The 15,524-nt window shown below is 33.3% G+C and overlaps 2 protein-coding genes, 1 long non-coding RNA gene and 1 pseudogene across 4 annotated transcripts; 3 read left to right on the forward strand and 1 right to left on the reverse strand.

Annotated features, from left to right (window-relative positions):
* The first annotated feature begins 1,973 nt into the window (after window positions 1-1,973).
* Window positions 1,974-6,424, forward strand: LOC123918490. Of its 2 annotated transcripts, none has more exons than XR_006812796.1 (5): window positions 1,974-2,710; window positions 2,791-2,825; window positions 2,970-5,828; window positions 5,920-6,189; window positions 6,279-6,424. It is a non-coding gene; the product is annotated as an uncharacterized LOC123918490 (long non-coding RNA). The 2 variants fall into 2 exon arrangements; XR_006812797.1 differs by lacking the exons at window positions 1,974-2,710; window positions 2,791-2,825 and having other exon boundaries at window positions 3,313-3,439; window positions 3,572-3,667; window positions 3,975-5,828.
* Window positions 6,425-6,678: 254 nt separating this feature from the next.
* On the reverse strand, window positions 6,679-10,026 carry LOC123914707 (annotated as a pseudogene).
* Window positions 10,027-10,768: 742 nt separating this feature from the next.
* LOC123918492 (protein SODIUM POTASSIUM ROOT DEFECTIVE 3-like) lies at window positions 10,769-12,458 on the forward strand. Its single transcript, XM_045970552.1, has 3 exons — window positions 10,769-11,363; window positions 11,587-11,662; window positions 11,885-12,458. The coding sequence occupies exons 1-3, from the start codon at window positions 10,920-10,922 to the stop codon at window positions 12,043-12,045; spliced, it is 681 nt and encodes a 226-aa protein (XP_045826508.1). The 5' UTR covers window positions 10,769-10,919; the 3' UTR covers window positions 12,046-12,458.
* A 1,941-nt stretch (window positions 12,459-14,399) lies between these two features.
* LOC123914708 (dirigent protein 9-like) lies at window positions 14,400-15,343 on the forward strand. Its single transcript, XM_045965890.1, has one exon. The coding sequence runs from the start codon at window positions 14,400-14,402 to the stop codon at window positions 15,210-15,212; it is 813 nt and encodes a 270-aa protein (XP_045821846.1). The 3' UTR covers window positions 15,213-15,343.
* Window positions 15,344-15,524: the final 181 nt, after the last annotated feature.

Here is a 15,524-nt window from a genome sequence, read left to right on the forward strand (position 1 = left end):
TATCCGGAACTTCAGTTTTACTCTTGTTTTGCATACAAGCTTCCGGAGTAACTTGCCGCTTAGTACTACTTACTTTCTGTGAACAAATTAACAAGGACACATGAACCATTATTTCTGATGGTCGTGTTATATATTAGCTAGGCTTTAATTTGGGTTTCTCTTCTCGGAATATGAATTATTTACATTTGATCATGTCTGTTTCAGCATCCCGGCTTCTTGATTCCTTTGTGAAAGCTTAGAGTGAGGTTATCACTGATTCCCTTTGGTTTTGCATTTCTTCCAGTGTTGAAGTTTTTGTGTGTTTCTGTATGTATCTGGAACTTCAGTTTTACTCTGGTTTTGCATACAAGCTTCCGGAGTAACTCTTCCCTTCCCAAGGATGAGGATTTTTGGTCAACTTGGTTAGGTGTTTGTTATGATAATTTGTTTGTTGGGGATAAATTGGCTAGGGTTTTGTATTTATGATGTGTACTCCTAAAATGATATCGCCGTTGTTACAGTGGCTGGCTCTAGGACTTCTCTGGTATGGCATGTGGCAAGATAAAACTTGTAATTTGGCATGTGGCAGGCAAGCAGAGGTTAACATACTATCCATTGAATTCAGCCTTCAGATAAAATAGAAATTTTTTCATATCTGTTTGGTTTGAGATTAGGGATATTTGTCTTTTGATGGTGTGTCTGCTAGTGTTGGATTTCTTATTTTATTTTTGTATCAGCAGCATGAATATTGAAGCATAAAAGATTTGAAGTGTATATTTTTGCCTGTGCCAAGGATGAGGAATTCTGGACAGCTTGGTTTTGGCTCATTCTTGTCCACTGTGATATATGAATCTTCTCTCTCTCAAATCGGTCTGTCACAACGGGAAGCTTAAATAATTGTCATTTCACATGGAGCTCTGCAATTAATGGTGGCATATATTCGCGTTTTTGTATTTTGAAGAATTAGGTGACTTCTATTTTGACTGTGAATTCTTCATGTTTCTGTCTCTTGAATTTAGTTTTTCTTGATTTCATAAGTTCCATGCAGGTGTTACAGGGAGGATATGGACTTCAAAAGCTGTTACGAGATGAAGTTCTGCTTGGTTGTTATAGTGTAGATAATCTGACCAAACTTTTGGTTTTATGGTATTGAATTAAGAAATAGTGGTAAGAAATATGCGTACATTCCTTTCATTCTTCTTGTATGGTCTTCTTTTATTGTTAAGAAAAATAAGATATTTTGCATATCTGCTTGGTTAGGAAACTCTAGAGCCAACATAAATGCATGCCAGAGATTGTTTAAACATTAGTCGCGCAGTCTTCTAGGTGGTTTTGCCAAACAATAAAATAAATGACATGCTACTGGTTCTGCAAAAATCGTATTTTTAATTGGTTAAATGTATGTGCACCATACTTAACTGATTACCCTCAAGGGGGACATGGCAGCATCACGTAGCAGAATTTCAGTGATGAAAAATAGGATTTTTTTGCGGTACTAGACATGTCCAATTTCTTCTCATAGTAAATATTATTTTACTTAAAATTTGAAATAACCTTATCATAAAAGGCACTTAAATAAATGGAAAATATCTTGAGAGTGTATGCATTGTTGACTTTTCCTTGAAGGAGTTCGGATGATTTGACATCAAATATACTATTCTACCTTTAATCATCTTATATGCATATATCACTGATTTATAACTGCTACAACAGACATTAAAACCATTAAAAACATCACCCTTTATTGCTTTAGAAGTAAAAGCGAAAGAGTTTTATGGAATTGAACCCACAATCCCTGGTTCTGTAACAATGCAATACAGGAACAGAGGTCAAGGATGGAAATTACAGAAATGGTTGTCATGGAGAAACAGTCATAATAGTTTAAGGTGTTAAGTGATGACAGATGAGTGGTTTTGGTCTCGAAGTGTTGATAATGCACAGGTCGAGACAACTTGTGAAGAAACTGTGCTTTTAATTAGAAGAGTGGGTCTAACAAGGGTTAAACTCTAGACTACTTGTTCATTAAGGCTCTGATACCATATCTAGAACCAACTATCTCAAAAGCTTGTGAATGGTATTAAAGTATCTTAACAATGGTATTTCCGTATTAGTACCCCAAGTGTATGAGATGATTTAGTCCCACATCGGAGAGATAGGATTCTTGAGAAGAGGTTATAAAGAGGAGGCACTCCTCACCGTAAAATCCGGTTTTGTAAGGATGAGTTAGGCCTTGATATTCATGACATGAGAGACCTAGTAATTCTCCTATTAGATCCCTACTTATATCTTCTGATGTATTGTAGGTCTACTATCATTAACACGGTTTCTCTTTTCAATGGTAAAAGTAAGGATTATCATATGCTTACTCATGCATACTGGATCATTGATCACCTGTGCTATATATGCATGCCTCAAAATTTTCTGATCTATTTTGCTGACACATGGCTTTTTTGTCTTCATAATAATTTGCAAGGATGATGATTGCTAAGGAAGAACCATTTGGCAGTGGTATACAGGCAAGTAGGATCCATGATACTATTTTTTTATGACATCAACTGTTTTAATGACAGGAACTTGAATAAGTTCCATTTATTTGTTTGAGCAGACGTTAAACTTGATGCCAGCAGTACAGAAATTTCACAAACTCAACTCTCAGGAACTTTGTAGATTATTAAAGGATGCTGGCAATTTTCATGTTCACTACCGTACTGGAAAAGGAGGGCTGCTGGAGGTTGCCTCATTCTTAGCATCTTGATTTTATTTTATTTATTTTTATGAAACTGTTTTTTCAAATTGTATTTGTGTACACAGGTTGATATGGACAAGCTTGCAAGATACACACAAAGGTGACAATCTCGTGTTTATTGTACCTTCAATTATTTGTGACTTATCCATAAAACTCTTTTTGAAAGGACGGCAAAGGTTGAAAGTTGAATTTGTGAAAAGCTCAGTCATTCTTTACCAACAAAATTATCCTAACTTATTTGCAGTCATTATATCTTGAATACGACGGCTTTTTCAAAAAAACAAATAAAGCAATGTGGTGCCTGGATGCTATCCTAGCAGTGTTTGTTTCAAATATTATAGAAGGCCTGATCGGGATTTCTTGGGCATATGAGTTTTGTGACACTTCTTTCACAATCATTGGCTCTGGTAGAAACCTGGTTTGTTCATTGAATTGTTTGGAATTAATTTTTCAGACTATGGTCCCACGTATTTTGAATTATATGAACCTGTTTTAGGCAGATTAGTGTGTTGAAACAAGGTAGTTCTATGTAAGTATGAAGCCTTAATTTAATTTGATGAACTCTACTGATTATAATTTATTTTTGTTTTAGTGTTACTCTTTCTACTATTTTTATTAACATTCTTTGCAATTTCCTCTTTTAAATTCACTTGGATATTTCATGACAGATAAAGCTATGAATGTGCAACCGTGGCAGAGGTTATTCTTCAAAATGTTTGTTCTACCTTTGGTTTTCAAGTTTACATGATTCTTGAGAATTTATGTGCAGTGTTTATTACTTTAATCTTCTAGATGAAGGCAATTAAAAGAGTGTAAATGGTAAATATTTCGTTTGGTCTTGTGTAGGACTTCATAGGGTACCTCATTTGAAGAACAACTGTAGGAAGTATATTTGTGAAATATATCCACCAGTGACAAAAGCAAATGACCAAAGCTTATGAGGTAACTCTGCATAGGTGTTGTGAAGTTAGAGGTGTCATGTTGAGATAAAAAAATACGCAATTTGATATACTATCCATCATTATTATTTGGATTTACTGATTCAAAAGTTGTATTTTTATAAAAATTCTATAATGAACTCGTATTGTTATCATTTAGACTATACTGAAGAATCTGGTGTATAAGTTATTTTACTACAGAGCCAATAATATATAGATCTTTATTTTGCATTAATTTCATAGTGTAACGCTTCCTAGAACACATAAGATGACAACTTATCAGTATTTTCTAATGACTAAGTGATTGACAGGTTTAAGTCTCTGCTGCATCAAAGAAAGGTCACCCTAGACCCTACATATGATTCAACTGAAATCTTTCAACATCGTGTCTACTTCAATCTTCTTGCATCATGTCTATGTATATGTATTTGTTTTCGAATAATTGGGATATTGTTCTTAGATTGTGTACAAACTGGTGTTGAAGTTTGTGTTTCTTCTGGTGTTGGAGTTTGTGTGTTTTAGTATCCAGAACCTGAGTACACGATTTTGGAATAATTCTTTTCCCTTCCCAAGATGAAGAATTTTGGACGACTTGTTCGTTTGGAGAGGTTTTCTATAATCTTCTTTTACTGGTTTCTATTGTTATTTGTGATTTAAATGATGATGTTGATGATGATGATGATACTCGTAAAAAGATATCTTTGTCATTACAGTGGCCTGGGACTCCTCTGTGACAGTAGGAATAAGCCAAAATCATGTAACGCATCATCTGCTTTTGAGTTTTTTGTGGACAGATAGCCAATAAATGTGCAGCAGGCACAGGTTCTCATATTTAACATTAAACTAGTAATTTTTTTATTTGTGTGTATTTGTTTCTGGATTTGGGATATAATAACTGGATTTTGTAGCAATAACTTGGTATAGGGGGAACCGAGCACAAGAATCTGCAATAGTCTGTTGTTGTTGTACTTTCATTTAGGGATTGCTACTCTTCAATGAATTCTTCACGATTCTTTGTCTTTTTTGAGGATCTCTCTTGATTCTTTCATGAGTTCCATTTTGGTTTCACGGGGGGATACGTACTGTGAAAGTTGTAGTGGAGATTATCATGGACGTGTTTTTGGTTTGGTGTACTGGGTGGAGAGCATATATCGTCTGTAGATACTTGATCCAATTGGAAAGAAAGGAGAGTTAGATAATTCAAATTTCTTCAATGAGTTGCTATTTATATTTATATTTTTATTTTCAGACTTTGTCATAAGACATACTAATTGAATTGTGAACTACTTTTCTGCAGCGTGGTTTGTCAAAATAATGTTCTTCATGACGGTAGAGCCTTAAGTTTGATTTGGTGATCTCTAGTAAATTCTTTAGTTTCAGTATTTGTTCATTGATTTTGAGAGCATATATGTATTGATTTGTTATTTTTCTCTTTGGTTTTGCAGGAGAGGTAATATAAATGCACATAATTCCTTCGTGTTCTATCTTCCTCTTTTTGATCTTTTAGTTTTTGTTTTCACACTCTTTTTTCCCTGGTTACTTTGATTTTGATCTTGAAGTTTTCTGTTCTTATTTTAATGATCTGCAGCTACTAATGAATTGTTAGTTTTCACAATATTGAGATATTATTTTATACATATTGCAGCAAGCTTCTGGTTCTATATTCCTCATGTTTGATCTTCATGTTTAATATTTGATGAAACATGTATCTGCTTATTGCACATTGCAGTATAGTGTGTTTTGAAACAATAACTTTCTGTGTAATATCAAGCAATCAGGTTTATTGCAATGTGAATTATTTTCGATTCATTTTCTCTGGGGTTTTAAATTCTTTTATTTTTCAATATTTCATCGGTATTGTTATTCTTTTCTGGTTGATTATTTTGGGTTTTTACTTTTTATGATATTATTTGGTTGTTGTTGCATTCAATCTTGGAGTTTTCCGCTCTTATTTTAATGATGATACACTACGATTATAGAGTTCGTTAGGTTTTTAGTCAACTTGTTTTCTAATTCCTCTTTTGCGTCAAATATTATTCTTCGGTTGAGTTCTGATGTGAATTTTCTTTTTGACAGTGCAGAAGTTTACACGATTCTGGAGAAATTTTGACAGCTTTGTGGAGCTCTCTTTGTAATTATGACCTTTTGATCAGCGACCTGGTTTGGTGAATTATTCTACTTTTCTTTATTCTTGGTTTATTCTACAACTATTTGTCATAGTAGTTTTATTGTTCATGTATCTTCTTGTGTTCACAGTGCAAGTACCTAGAAGTCTCTTTCTCACTGCACCTTGTTAATTTTGTTGTGCTGCAATTGGAGATGAGTACCTCTGTGCTTTGTGCTACTTGTGTCCTGTGAAATAATTGGTCTTTATTTTTAACTTATGTGTTTGTTCCCAATAATTGGTCTTTTTTTTAACTTATGTGTTTGTTCCCAATAATTGGTCTTTTTTTTTTATTGGTGCCGAGCAGAGCGTTGTTTCCTCTGATGCAATGGACAGGAAGGGCTCGGTTTGTGGTTGTCATTGTAGGTTTTACTCTATTCTATGGATCTTTATGTATTGCCTTGAGTTTATATTGTTTAATTTCATGTGAAGCTTTTGTTTGATTTTGCAGTTAATTTGATTCATTACTCAGGATTTTTGTTCTGTGCTTCTTTATGAGGTAATGTTTTTATTGGATTGGATTCATTTATGTTGAGTATGGTTCTTATTCACCGATAAGTAGACGCACACCCGAGCCTGTTTTTTAAAAGCCATGATTGCTACTGGAACAATTTAATTACTACCATGACCTTGCTTGCTGTTTAAATTATTATAAGATTTTATGCTATGTATTAAGTTTAGAAGAGGTAATCATTACTTAATAAAATGATCTTACAGAACATGACATATATCACAGAAAAATCAAAACATTTGAAAACATGTAAATGCAAATAACAAAGAGCACCTAAGATAGAAAGCTAATTAAGGAAATTCAACCCCATTTCAATTAAAACTGAAGAGGAATTTAGACCTTAATAATCTGTGACAGGTAACTGTTCATAAGAGCTTAGGTATCTTAGACAACTGCAGCAATAGCAGCAATAGACAACTGCAGCAATAGCCAAACCAATCAATGGGCCGACCCAGTGATTGGTCCATGTCCAGCTAACAACAGCAGGCCCAAAAGACACTGTTGGGTTCATGGAAGCACCATCAAAGGCCCCACATGCTAAGATGTTGGCTCCTACCATGAAATGAAACCAATAGCAATTGGAGCAATTGTTCCTAGGCTACCATTTTTTGGGTCTACTGCAGTAGCATAAACTGTGTAAACCAAACCGAAAGTCATCACAATCTCAAACACAAGTGCATTTGTTGCTCCCACCCCTGAAGATAATGAGAATGCAGATGTTTCCTGCAATAGACATACACAAATTAATACTAAAATTTAGTTTTCACCAAAATTATATATAAGTAGAAGACAATTTGGTCGCTTAAACTTAAAACTAATATGATCAAATTTTTAATCTTCGATCGTAGTTTTTTAACCCAGTAACATTCTAAGGTATCCCCAAGGTTTAGGCATTTCGGGTCCACTACAAGACTAATTCTTGAGTTGACAACTTGACCTCCGTTAAGAAGTGCCCAATCGGTTGCGAAATGGCTTGAATGTGTGTTTATAAAGTGAGGGCAATCCTTACCTTACAAGTCGGTTTTGTAAGGATGAGTTAGGCCCAAAACTCAATTCTAAGATGCTATTAGAGCCGCTCCACGATCCGTTGGGCCACCTGTTATCAGGTTTTCTGCTATCGGGGCCACCCACCGTTTATATCCACGCACCAAGCCCAAGAGTGTTAGGCGTGAGGGGGTGTGTTATGAAGTTCCACATCGGTTGCAAGATGGCCTAAATGTGTGTTGATAAAGTGATGACAATCCTCACCTTACAAGTCGGTTTTGTAATAATGAGTTAGACCCAAAACCCTATTCTAAGAACCTCTAATTTTTTTTCACACGAGATTGGAATGTCTCCCAAATGGGTGACTCAAGAAATGAAATTTGGGTTCTTTTCTTGAGTCAATTTAGAATGAATGAATAGTATATATGTAATGTATCTCACCAATCCACCGGTGGCAAATTTAAGGACCAAGCAAGCAACAACAGAACCAAGCAACTGAGCACCATCAGACAACACTTGTCACGGTCGCAGGGGATAAAAGAATATTCTAGGTCTTTTCTGACCTAATTATTTCCTTATGTAAAGCCTGCAAAAGGCTACATCAAGTATGTAACATCCAATCCTAAATGATTCCAACTTACGGCATGTATGCATGTACCCCTCTTACTCAACGGGGTACAATCATCAACGACAACCGGATATACACCAGCCAAGTCGATACACAACGATTGTCACTATCGTATCATCCATGTCTCAAGTTCGGAACGAATCAGATATTATTGGATGGATCGGGGTTTGAACCCCATATATCTCACTTCTTCGCTCTTATAGTGCGTGAGTCTAGCTAATAAACTATTGGACAAAAAAAAAACTGTTTTTTTTTTGTTACAATGGAGCCAGAGAGGATCGAACCTAGGACCTCCTGCATACTACCCAAATTTCTCACCACCAGTCCAAACATAGTGGCTTAAAAAAAAAACTTTGTTTACCGGAAAAAACTCAAACTATATTTTCAATTCGAAAGAAATCAGTTTTATATTTTATTTTGTAGTTTCATCCGTATTTTTATTGGTTTATCATAGGATTGGTTAATATATTTAAGGCATTGTCAGACACTAGTGATAAAAATTTGAGCTTTATTTGGTCACGTCGTAGGAGGCCAACATTTGGTACATTCAATTTTTTTTAAGTCGAGAGTGCATTCTTATTTTACTAGTGATGTTATATAGAGGGAAAATCATGATTTACTAGCTACTGATGTTATAAAAGGGGAAATCATGAAGAAAAAAAATTAAGTAGACACCAATAATTTGTTGGGTAACAAATTTTTTAAATCTCCAAAATCCCCTCTCAAACTCTATTTGTGCTTTTTTTTTCCCTGCAAAGTCGAAGTTAGAATCGAAGAATATAAACAAACTCATCAAATGAGAGAGTATTGTGGAAGGGACATAGGAAACACAAAGATTGAAACCCGGACACTCCACTTATTTACCATTTAAGATGAAATTTATAGCCACTAAACTACTAAAAAATATGTGCATCATAGACCATTTGTCTCACTTGTGTGTTTTTTGGGTTTGTGTAAAGGAGTTACCGAGTTTTGTGTGACTTTTTCCTTGCAATTTTATTCCATTGAATAATTCTTTTTGCAATTTTATACCAAGATTAATTGAAAAGACTAATCGTATGCATGGCGTATGATGGTAGCATTTTCTTAGGTTAAATGCATCTAAAAGTTTTTTAAGTTTTACGTTTATAATAGTGACGTCTATAAATTTTTTAATTAAGAAATGAGTCATTTAAGTTTCACGTTTGTAACGTTTAGGTCATTTCAGTTAATCTCCTCTAACATATGTGTTTCTTCCATCAAAATATTCATCATAGTAAAATTCAATGTTAACAGCTACAGTGCAATAAGATAACTAGAAGGATAACCGGTATAAAATGGTACAAGATATAGTGCTCCATAAACCGACCTTTGACTATTATTTGTTCTCGCTAATCAAGCATTCCCCAAATCATGGTACAAGATAATTCATAAAGTTCAAAGGGATAACTATTTTTATTTACAAAATGACGCCAACAACTTAAAAACATAGCGTGTAACATGAAAACATTAGTGTTAAACTTTTATACGACTTCATTGAGTGATTTTTTTTTTTAATAACAAAAGTTAAATAACTGGGTCTATTGAATTTAATGAAATGTGTTACACACAATATGTCGTTTAGTGATTTCATTTTACTAAACTTCCAAAATTTGATCTTAAAGTGTCTAAATTTGTTGGCTAAAAATGCACCAAAACATGACTTGTTAATTTCTAGCCATCAGCATCTACGGCGCACCCGGCCACAAATTTGCATCCAAGACATGAAAAGTGATAATAATAGAATTAACAAAATGAAATGTGGAGCCTAGTATGTTTTGTAGAAAAAGAGTCTTATACTATGAAACAATGATGCACCAATAATAGAAGAATAGAAATCGGTGTAGTCATCTGTAAACTTTTGTTAATTCCACAACTAGTGGTAGTAATCATGTCACAGCAAAGACTAGCTAGCACACTTTCTAATTTCCAAACAACTAAAAACATAATTATGAGGAAAATATTTAAGATTAGGGCAATTGTTACCTTGAGAATGTGGGATCCGGATTCGTTGCGGGGGAAATAATACACAGTAACACTGCAATCAATCTTCGTCATTGATTTTATATCAGACGATTTATATTACATAAGTACTGAAATAATGTTGACCATTGATTGAAATCAGACGGTTGATGATGTAACTGTGTTGACACGATTATAGTAGGAAATATGTGTTCCGAGAAAGTGTTATATATGTTCTCCGTGGATTGATATTTAAAAATTGCTCAAAAATTTAGATGATATTTTTGTTACCATTAAACAAAATTTATATTAGAGTCATTCACGTCATTACAACTGAAACACAATTACATGATCTAGTTTAGTTGACCAGATACAAGAAGTATAAGTCGAATTGGGCGATACCAATTAGTTTACTATATCAATCGTGAGAACGAGTAAACTTGTGCTTATAGACATCGATCCTTGTTAAAGTTTTGAATGATTGTTAAGTATTAGTGCATCTTAGAGTCCGTTTAATTTTTTAAACGTAAGTAGCGAATGTAAAAAATACAAGATAAAAATGATATTATCGTAGTATTCTATACAACTTTTGTATTTTAGAAAAAAAGATTATCACTTGATTTAACTAAGAATTTTTGTGCTGTCCTTTATTTTCTCATTTGTTCAATTTTTAAATCAAACAAAATACAATTAAAATTGTTCTTTATAGTCATATCTTTTAGCATCCAATCAATCTTAAAAAAATTACAAGTTTGAAGATTGAGATTAATCCCAAATCTTCCGAGGCATCATTACAGTGGGACCTAATAATGCATTATCATTTATCATCACACACCTTTTCCCTTTCTCATTAGAAAATATCCTTCCGTTACACTCCCTTTAGCCTTCATTACCTTCAGCTACTTCTTAAAAAGCCACTTCTTCCAATAACTCATTCTACCTTATAACTTATAACTTATATCCACAAAGCAAAAATTCAACATATATCCATGAAAGGAATAGACATGTTCTGTTCTTCCCCTGCTTCAACAGCAATAATACATAGTAATATGGATCAACGTTCTATGCTACGACGAAGCAGAACCACGAAAACCTACGATCAAAGGAAAAACCAACTTCATCATGTTCCTTGTTCATCTCAATTACCTATTAATCCTATGCCTTACTTTGAGAAACATAGAAAAAGTTCATCAGATAAACAAAATAGTAGTACTACTACTGACACTCGTAGGAAAAGCTCCGCTAATGTCAACGATCTTTCTTCGAGAAGATATCTTCTCGATGACACGCCATTCATTGATTGGTTATCTGAGTCTAACAAAATATTGGTTCCTCGAGGTGAAGCCGAAGCTGTGTCCATGGATAAGAAAAGAAAAAATGATTCTCATGCTCTAGTTAGGTCCTCTTCTTCAGCTCTCTCCTCCAAGGACCAGGTTTTTGTTTTAATTTTCTGTTTTTTAATTTTCTCAAAAAATGTGAAAATTTGAAGGCCTATTCTCGATATATGCTTACGCACGATATCAACGCATCTGGTTACATTTAATCACTTTTATTTTTTAAAATTATTTGTCATTGTGAGTTAGTGTCATATACTAATTATTTGTATATGTGTTAGTGCTTCATATAATGTTTGATGTATCGGAAACAAATCTACAGGTTGTGGTTCTAAGGGTGTCATTGCACTGCAAAGCCTGCGAAGGAAAAGTCAGAAAACATATTTCGAAAATGGAAGGTGAATTTAGGGGGTCTTATATAATTTGAGCTTGAATTTATTTAAGCAAGCAAAATTGATAACAATATATCAATTAACCAATGTTTGTATTTGTAAAATTGTAGCATACTCATATTCCAAGTGTTAGATTGTAGAATGAATAGTTTTCATTCTCCATATTTTAAGTGTATAAAAATTTATGCCAAAAGCAAATATTTGGGTTAATACTATGCTATTGTGTAGGAGTGAGATCATTCAACATAGAAATGGAGACAAAAAAAGTAACAATTATCGGAGCCGTGACGCCTTTAGATGTACTAGCAAGTGTATCCAAGGTGAAGAGTGCACAACTATGGCCGTCTACAACATCGTCATCCTCATCATCTAGACTAACATTTCCATGATCGACACAATCAGTTATTAGTGCATGTTTAAATTGACGGTGAAATTAACAGAAAATCATCCCGCCAATCTAAACATACACTAATAAATTAGCCTATATTTTCCTATCTAGTTTTCTTTTGTTTGGTACAAGTAGTACCTTATGGAATGTGTGTGTTTGTATGATTATAAGTTCAACATCAGCTAAATGCTATGTGGAAATTGTCAAGAATGTGAGTACAAAGAATGCATAATAACATGGTGGGGGTCATAACTTCAAACCTCACTTTCACTTCCTCAACTTGTTGCAATTTGTAGTTAAAGTTTGATGACTTGTCAATCTCAATGTATGTTATGTAAATGAATACTATCTACATTTATTAGATGGACCACCATCTAACTTGCAATGAAGGCTTTCTTTCCTTGTTTACTAGTATATCACTCCTCACTTAAGTAGAAGTAATTACAAGTTTTTAATTTGGTCTCATGAATTAATGTTATGAATTTGGATTTGTGAATGCATAGAGTCATTCACATGATCATATCGATGGTCATTCAATCACAATCAGACGTTCTATATTGTAAGCTAAATACATTAGATTTTATAAAAAATCAAAACCTGCATTGAAATCGAGATTGTCTTACCACCATGACCAAATATAGGACGATATATAAGATTGCGACTGCACACAATCCAAAATCTAATATTACCGATTTACATGTATAAAATTTGTTTCCAAAGAAGTTAGTAAGAAATTCAAAATAAGTGACAGGACCAGGCAAATCAAACTGATATATTTTGAAAAAGAACAAGAGAAGGAGTACATAATAATCATCAATACCATGAAATTGATCAGCACTTGAAAACCTTGTACATAATCATATATGTCTCTTCACCAAGCATGAGAACCTTGTAAATTATTAATAAGTGCACTTTTCATTTAAATAGAAGACAAAGTAATGCATGCGAGACTGACAGTGGTAGCAGGAAGCACTTAAAGGACAGACTGGTTTGGGATAAATGAAAATTTTATTTTTTTTATATGTGACAAATATTTGATTACTTTATTCAGTCACACACACTCATAAAAATATATTTCACCTAAGACTTTTTCCTTGTGTTTTCTGTTTTACCTAATGATGATGATGATCAATGTTTGCTACTAAATGCTTGTGGGGCATACCAAAGGGACCATTTTTTTCTACACTCTTCACAAATCACAATATACTAGTACTAGGTAACATACCCTTAATTTCCCCCCAAAACAATGCGATCATCATGTACTTATGCTCAGAAAAGTAGTGCGTCTATTTTTAGTGTGATTTCATTTTATCAATAATACTTTGTAAGTTAATAATGCCTATGCCACAGACTTTGAATATGCTGCAGTATTAAAACAACAACAGTTTTGTATCGTGGCCGTTGGATCTTTATTGAATAGTATAGATTATAACTTTTCAAACTATTATCTTATGGTATAAATTGATCAAATAGTTGAGATCAAAATTATGTTTTTTTTTTTACTGCACCAAATCCATTTTCATAATGCGATATAGAGCTTCATACTTTTTTTTATTTTTTGTCTTTAACCAAGTTTTAGTAGATATAAATAAAATTTAACTAATAATTGGGTGCTTCAAATCAATTCGGAATAATTGAGCTAAACCGTATTCTATATAACTATATATGTTTTCAGGTAGCTTATGATTGATTTTCCATGTTAATATTGTTCATTCTACATATGTGAATGTGATGATATATACTCCCTACTGGTAAGAAATAATGATAGCAGGTTCACTTTATTGTTGCACAAGTCCTATTTTACTTTTTTTTTTTTTTTTCTCTTGTGCATGTGTGCACAAATATTTTTCATTTAAGTTTGTGCACAAGTAAATATTCCCCAATTTACAGATTAAAATTCATAACACTAATATTTTTTACGGCTTAAACGATGATCTAATTGATGACGGTTTAATACTAAATACATATTTATTTTTGGTTGTTTTAATCAAATCGATATCAATTAAAGTTATTTTTTTAATTATAAAAATGATGATAAAAACCATTTAACTTCTAGATCTAAGAGACGACATTTATCACTTCTAGATGCAAGAAAATTTGTGGTTTTTTTTTCTTCTTCTTCTGTCTTTCTCAAAATCATATGACATTAGCCACTCCAACTTCACTCCAACAACTCCAATAGACAAATAGTCCAACCTCACTTAAAAGTAATCTTCCCACTCCAACTCCTAATTACAATTTCAAAATCTCTTTATATATACAAATGTTGCTAGTAAATCCTTACCATTATCCCCCTTAATCATTCAGCACCAATAATAAATCCCAATTAACACATATATACCTCAAAAAACCAAAATGGCCTTAAGGCTTAACTTCACCTCTTTTTCCTTAATTAAAGTCCTAATACTCCACATCTCCCTCTTAAGCATCACCCTAAGATATGTCAAAACACAAGAGAATCATCATGATATAACTAAACCAACAATTATAACATCACTCACTTTCTTCATGCATGATATTCTAGGTGGATCAAACCCTTCAGAAAGAATTGTGAATGGCATCATTGTCAACACACAAAAAACCACTAACATTCCTTTCTCAAAACCAAATAACAGAAAATTCCCTATTAAAGGTAGCATACCAATTTTTGATACTAGTATTAGTACAAATATTTCTCCCTCAACCTCAAGCACAACAATGATAAAAAACATTGACAAAAACAAGGTGATTATAGATAGTAGTAACTCTAACTCACTTCCATATGTTACGCCGAATCATCTTCCACTAGGAGCAACATTAGAGAAGCTTTTATTTGGAAGAATTACAGTGATTGATGATGAAATTACAAAAGGGTATGAGTTGAATTCAGAGGTTATTGGTAAAGTACAAGGATTTCATTTGGTTAGTTCATTGGATGGAAGTAGTCAAACCATGGCATTTACAGCTTTGTTTGGTAATGAAACACATGAAGATGATGATGCTATTAATTTCTTTGGAGTGCATAGAATGGCTACACATGAGTCCTATATTTCTGTTGTTGGAGGAATCGGTAAATATGAAAATGCAAGAGGGTATGCGAAAATTGAGACGTTACAGTTACCTTATGAAGACAGAAATACTAATGGGATGGAAACAATTTTTCAGATTACTGTCTACTTAGGAAGTTAGGATATAGATAGATTATAGATTGTTCTTTTTTGTACTTTGTTTTATAGTAAAGAAGATCTCATTATTCTTTGTAGGAAAAGATGCAATACTACTATGTATCTGGATGAATGAATGTGTAAAATATTTATTTAGGTGCGAAACTTTAACTCCACCATTGCGTGATTTTCGCCAAACTCAATAGATAACAACTTTTTGTTTATATCAGAGCAAGACACATTTTAGTTGGTTTATGCTATAATTGCACAGTTAGAAGTAACTAGCTGAAAATAGAAGAACAGAAAGAAAGAAAAAACGCTGGTCAGTGACTAACTA

The sequence above is a fragment of the Trifolium pratense genome, linkage group LG3, assembly GCF_020283565.1.
Source record: "Trifolium pratense cultivar HEN17-A07 linkage group LG3, ARS_RC_1.1, whole genome shotgun sequence".
Lineage (NCBI taxonomy): Eukaryota > Viridiplantae > Streptophyta > Magnoliopsida > Fabales > Fabaceae > Trifolium > Trifolium pratense.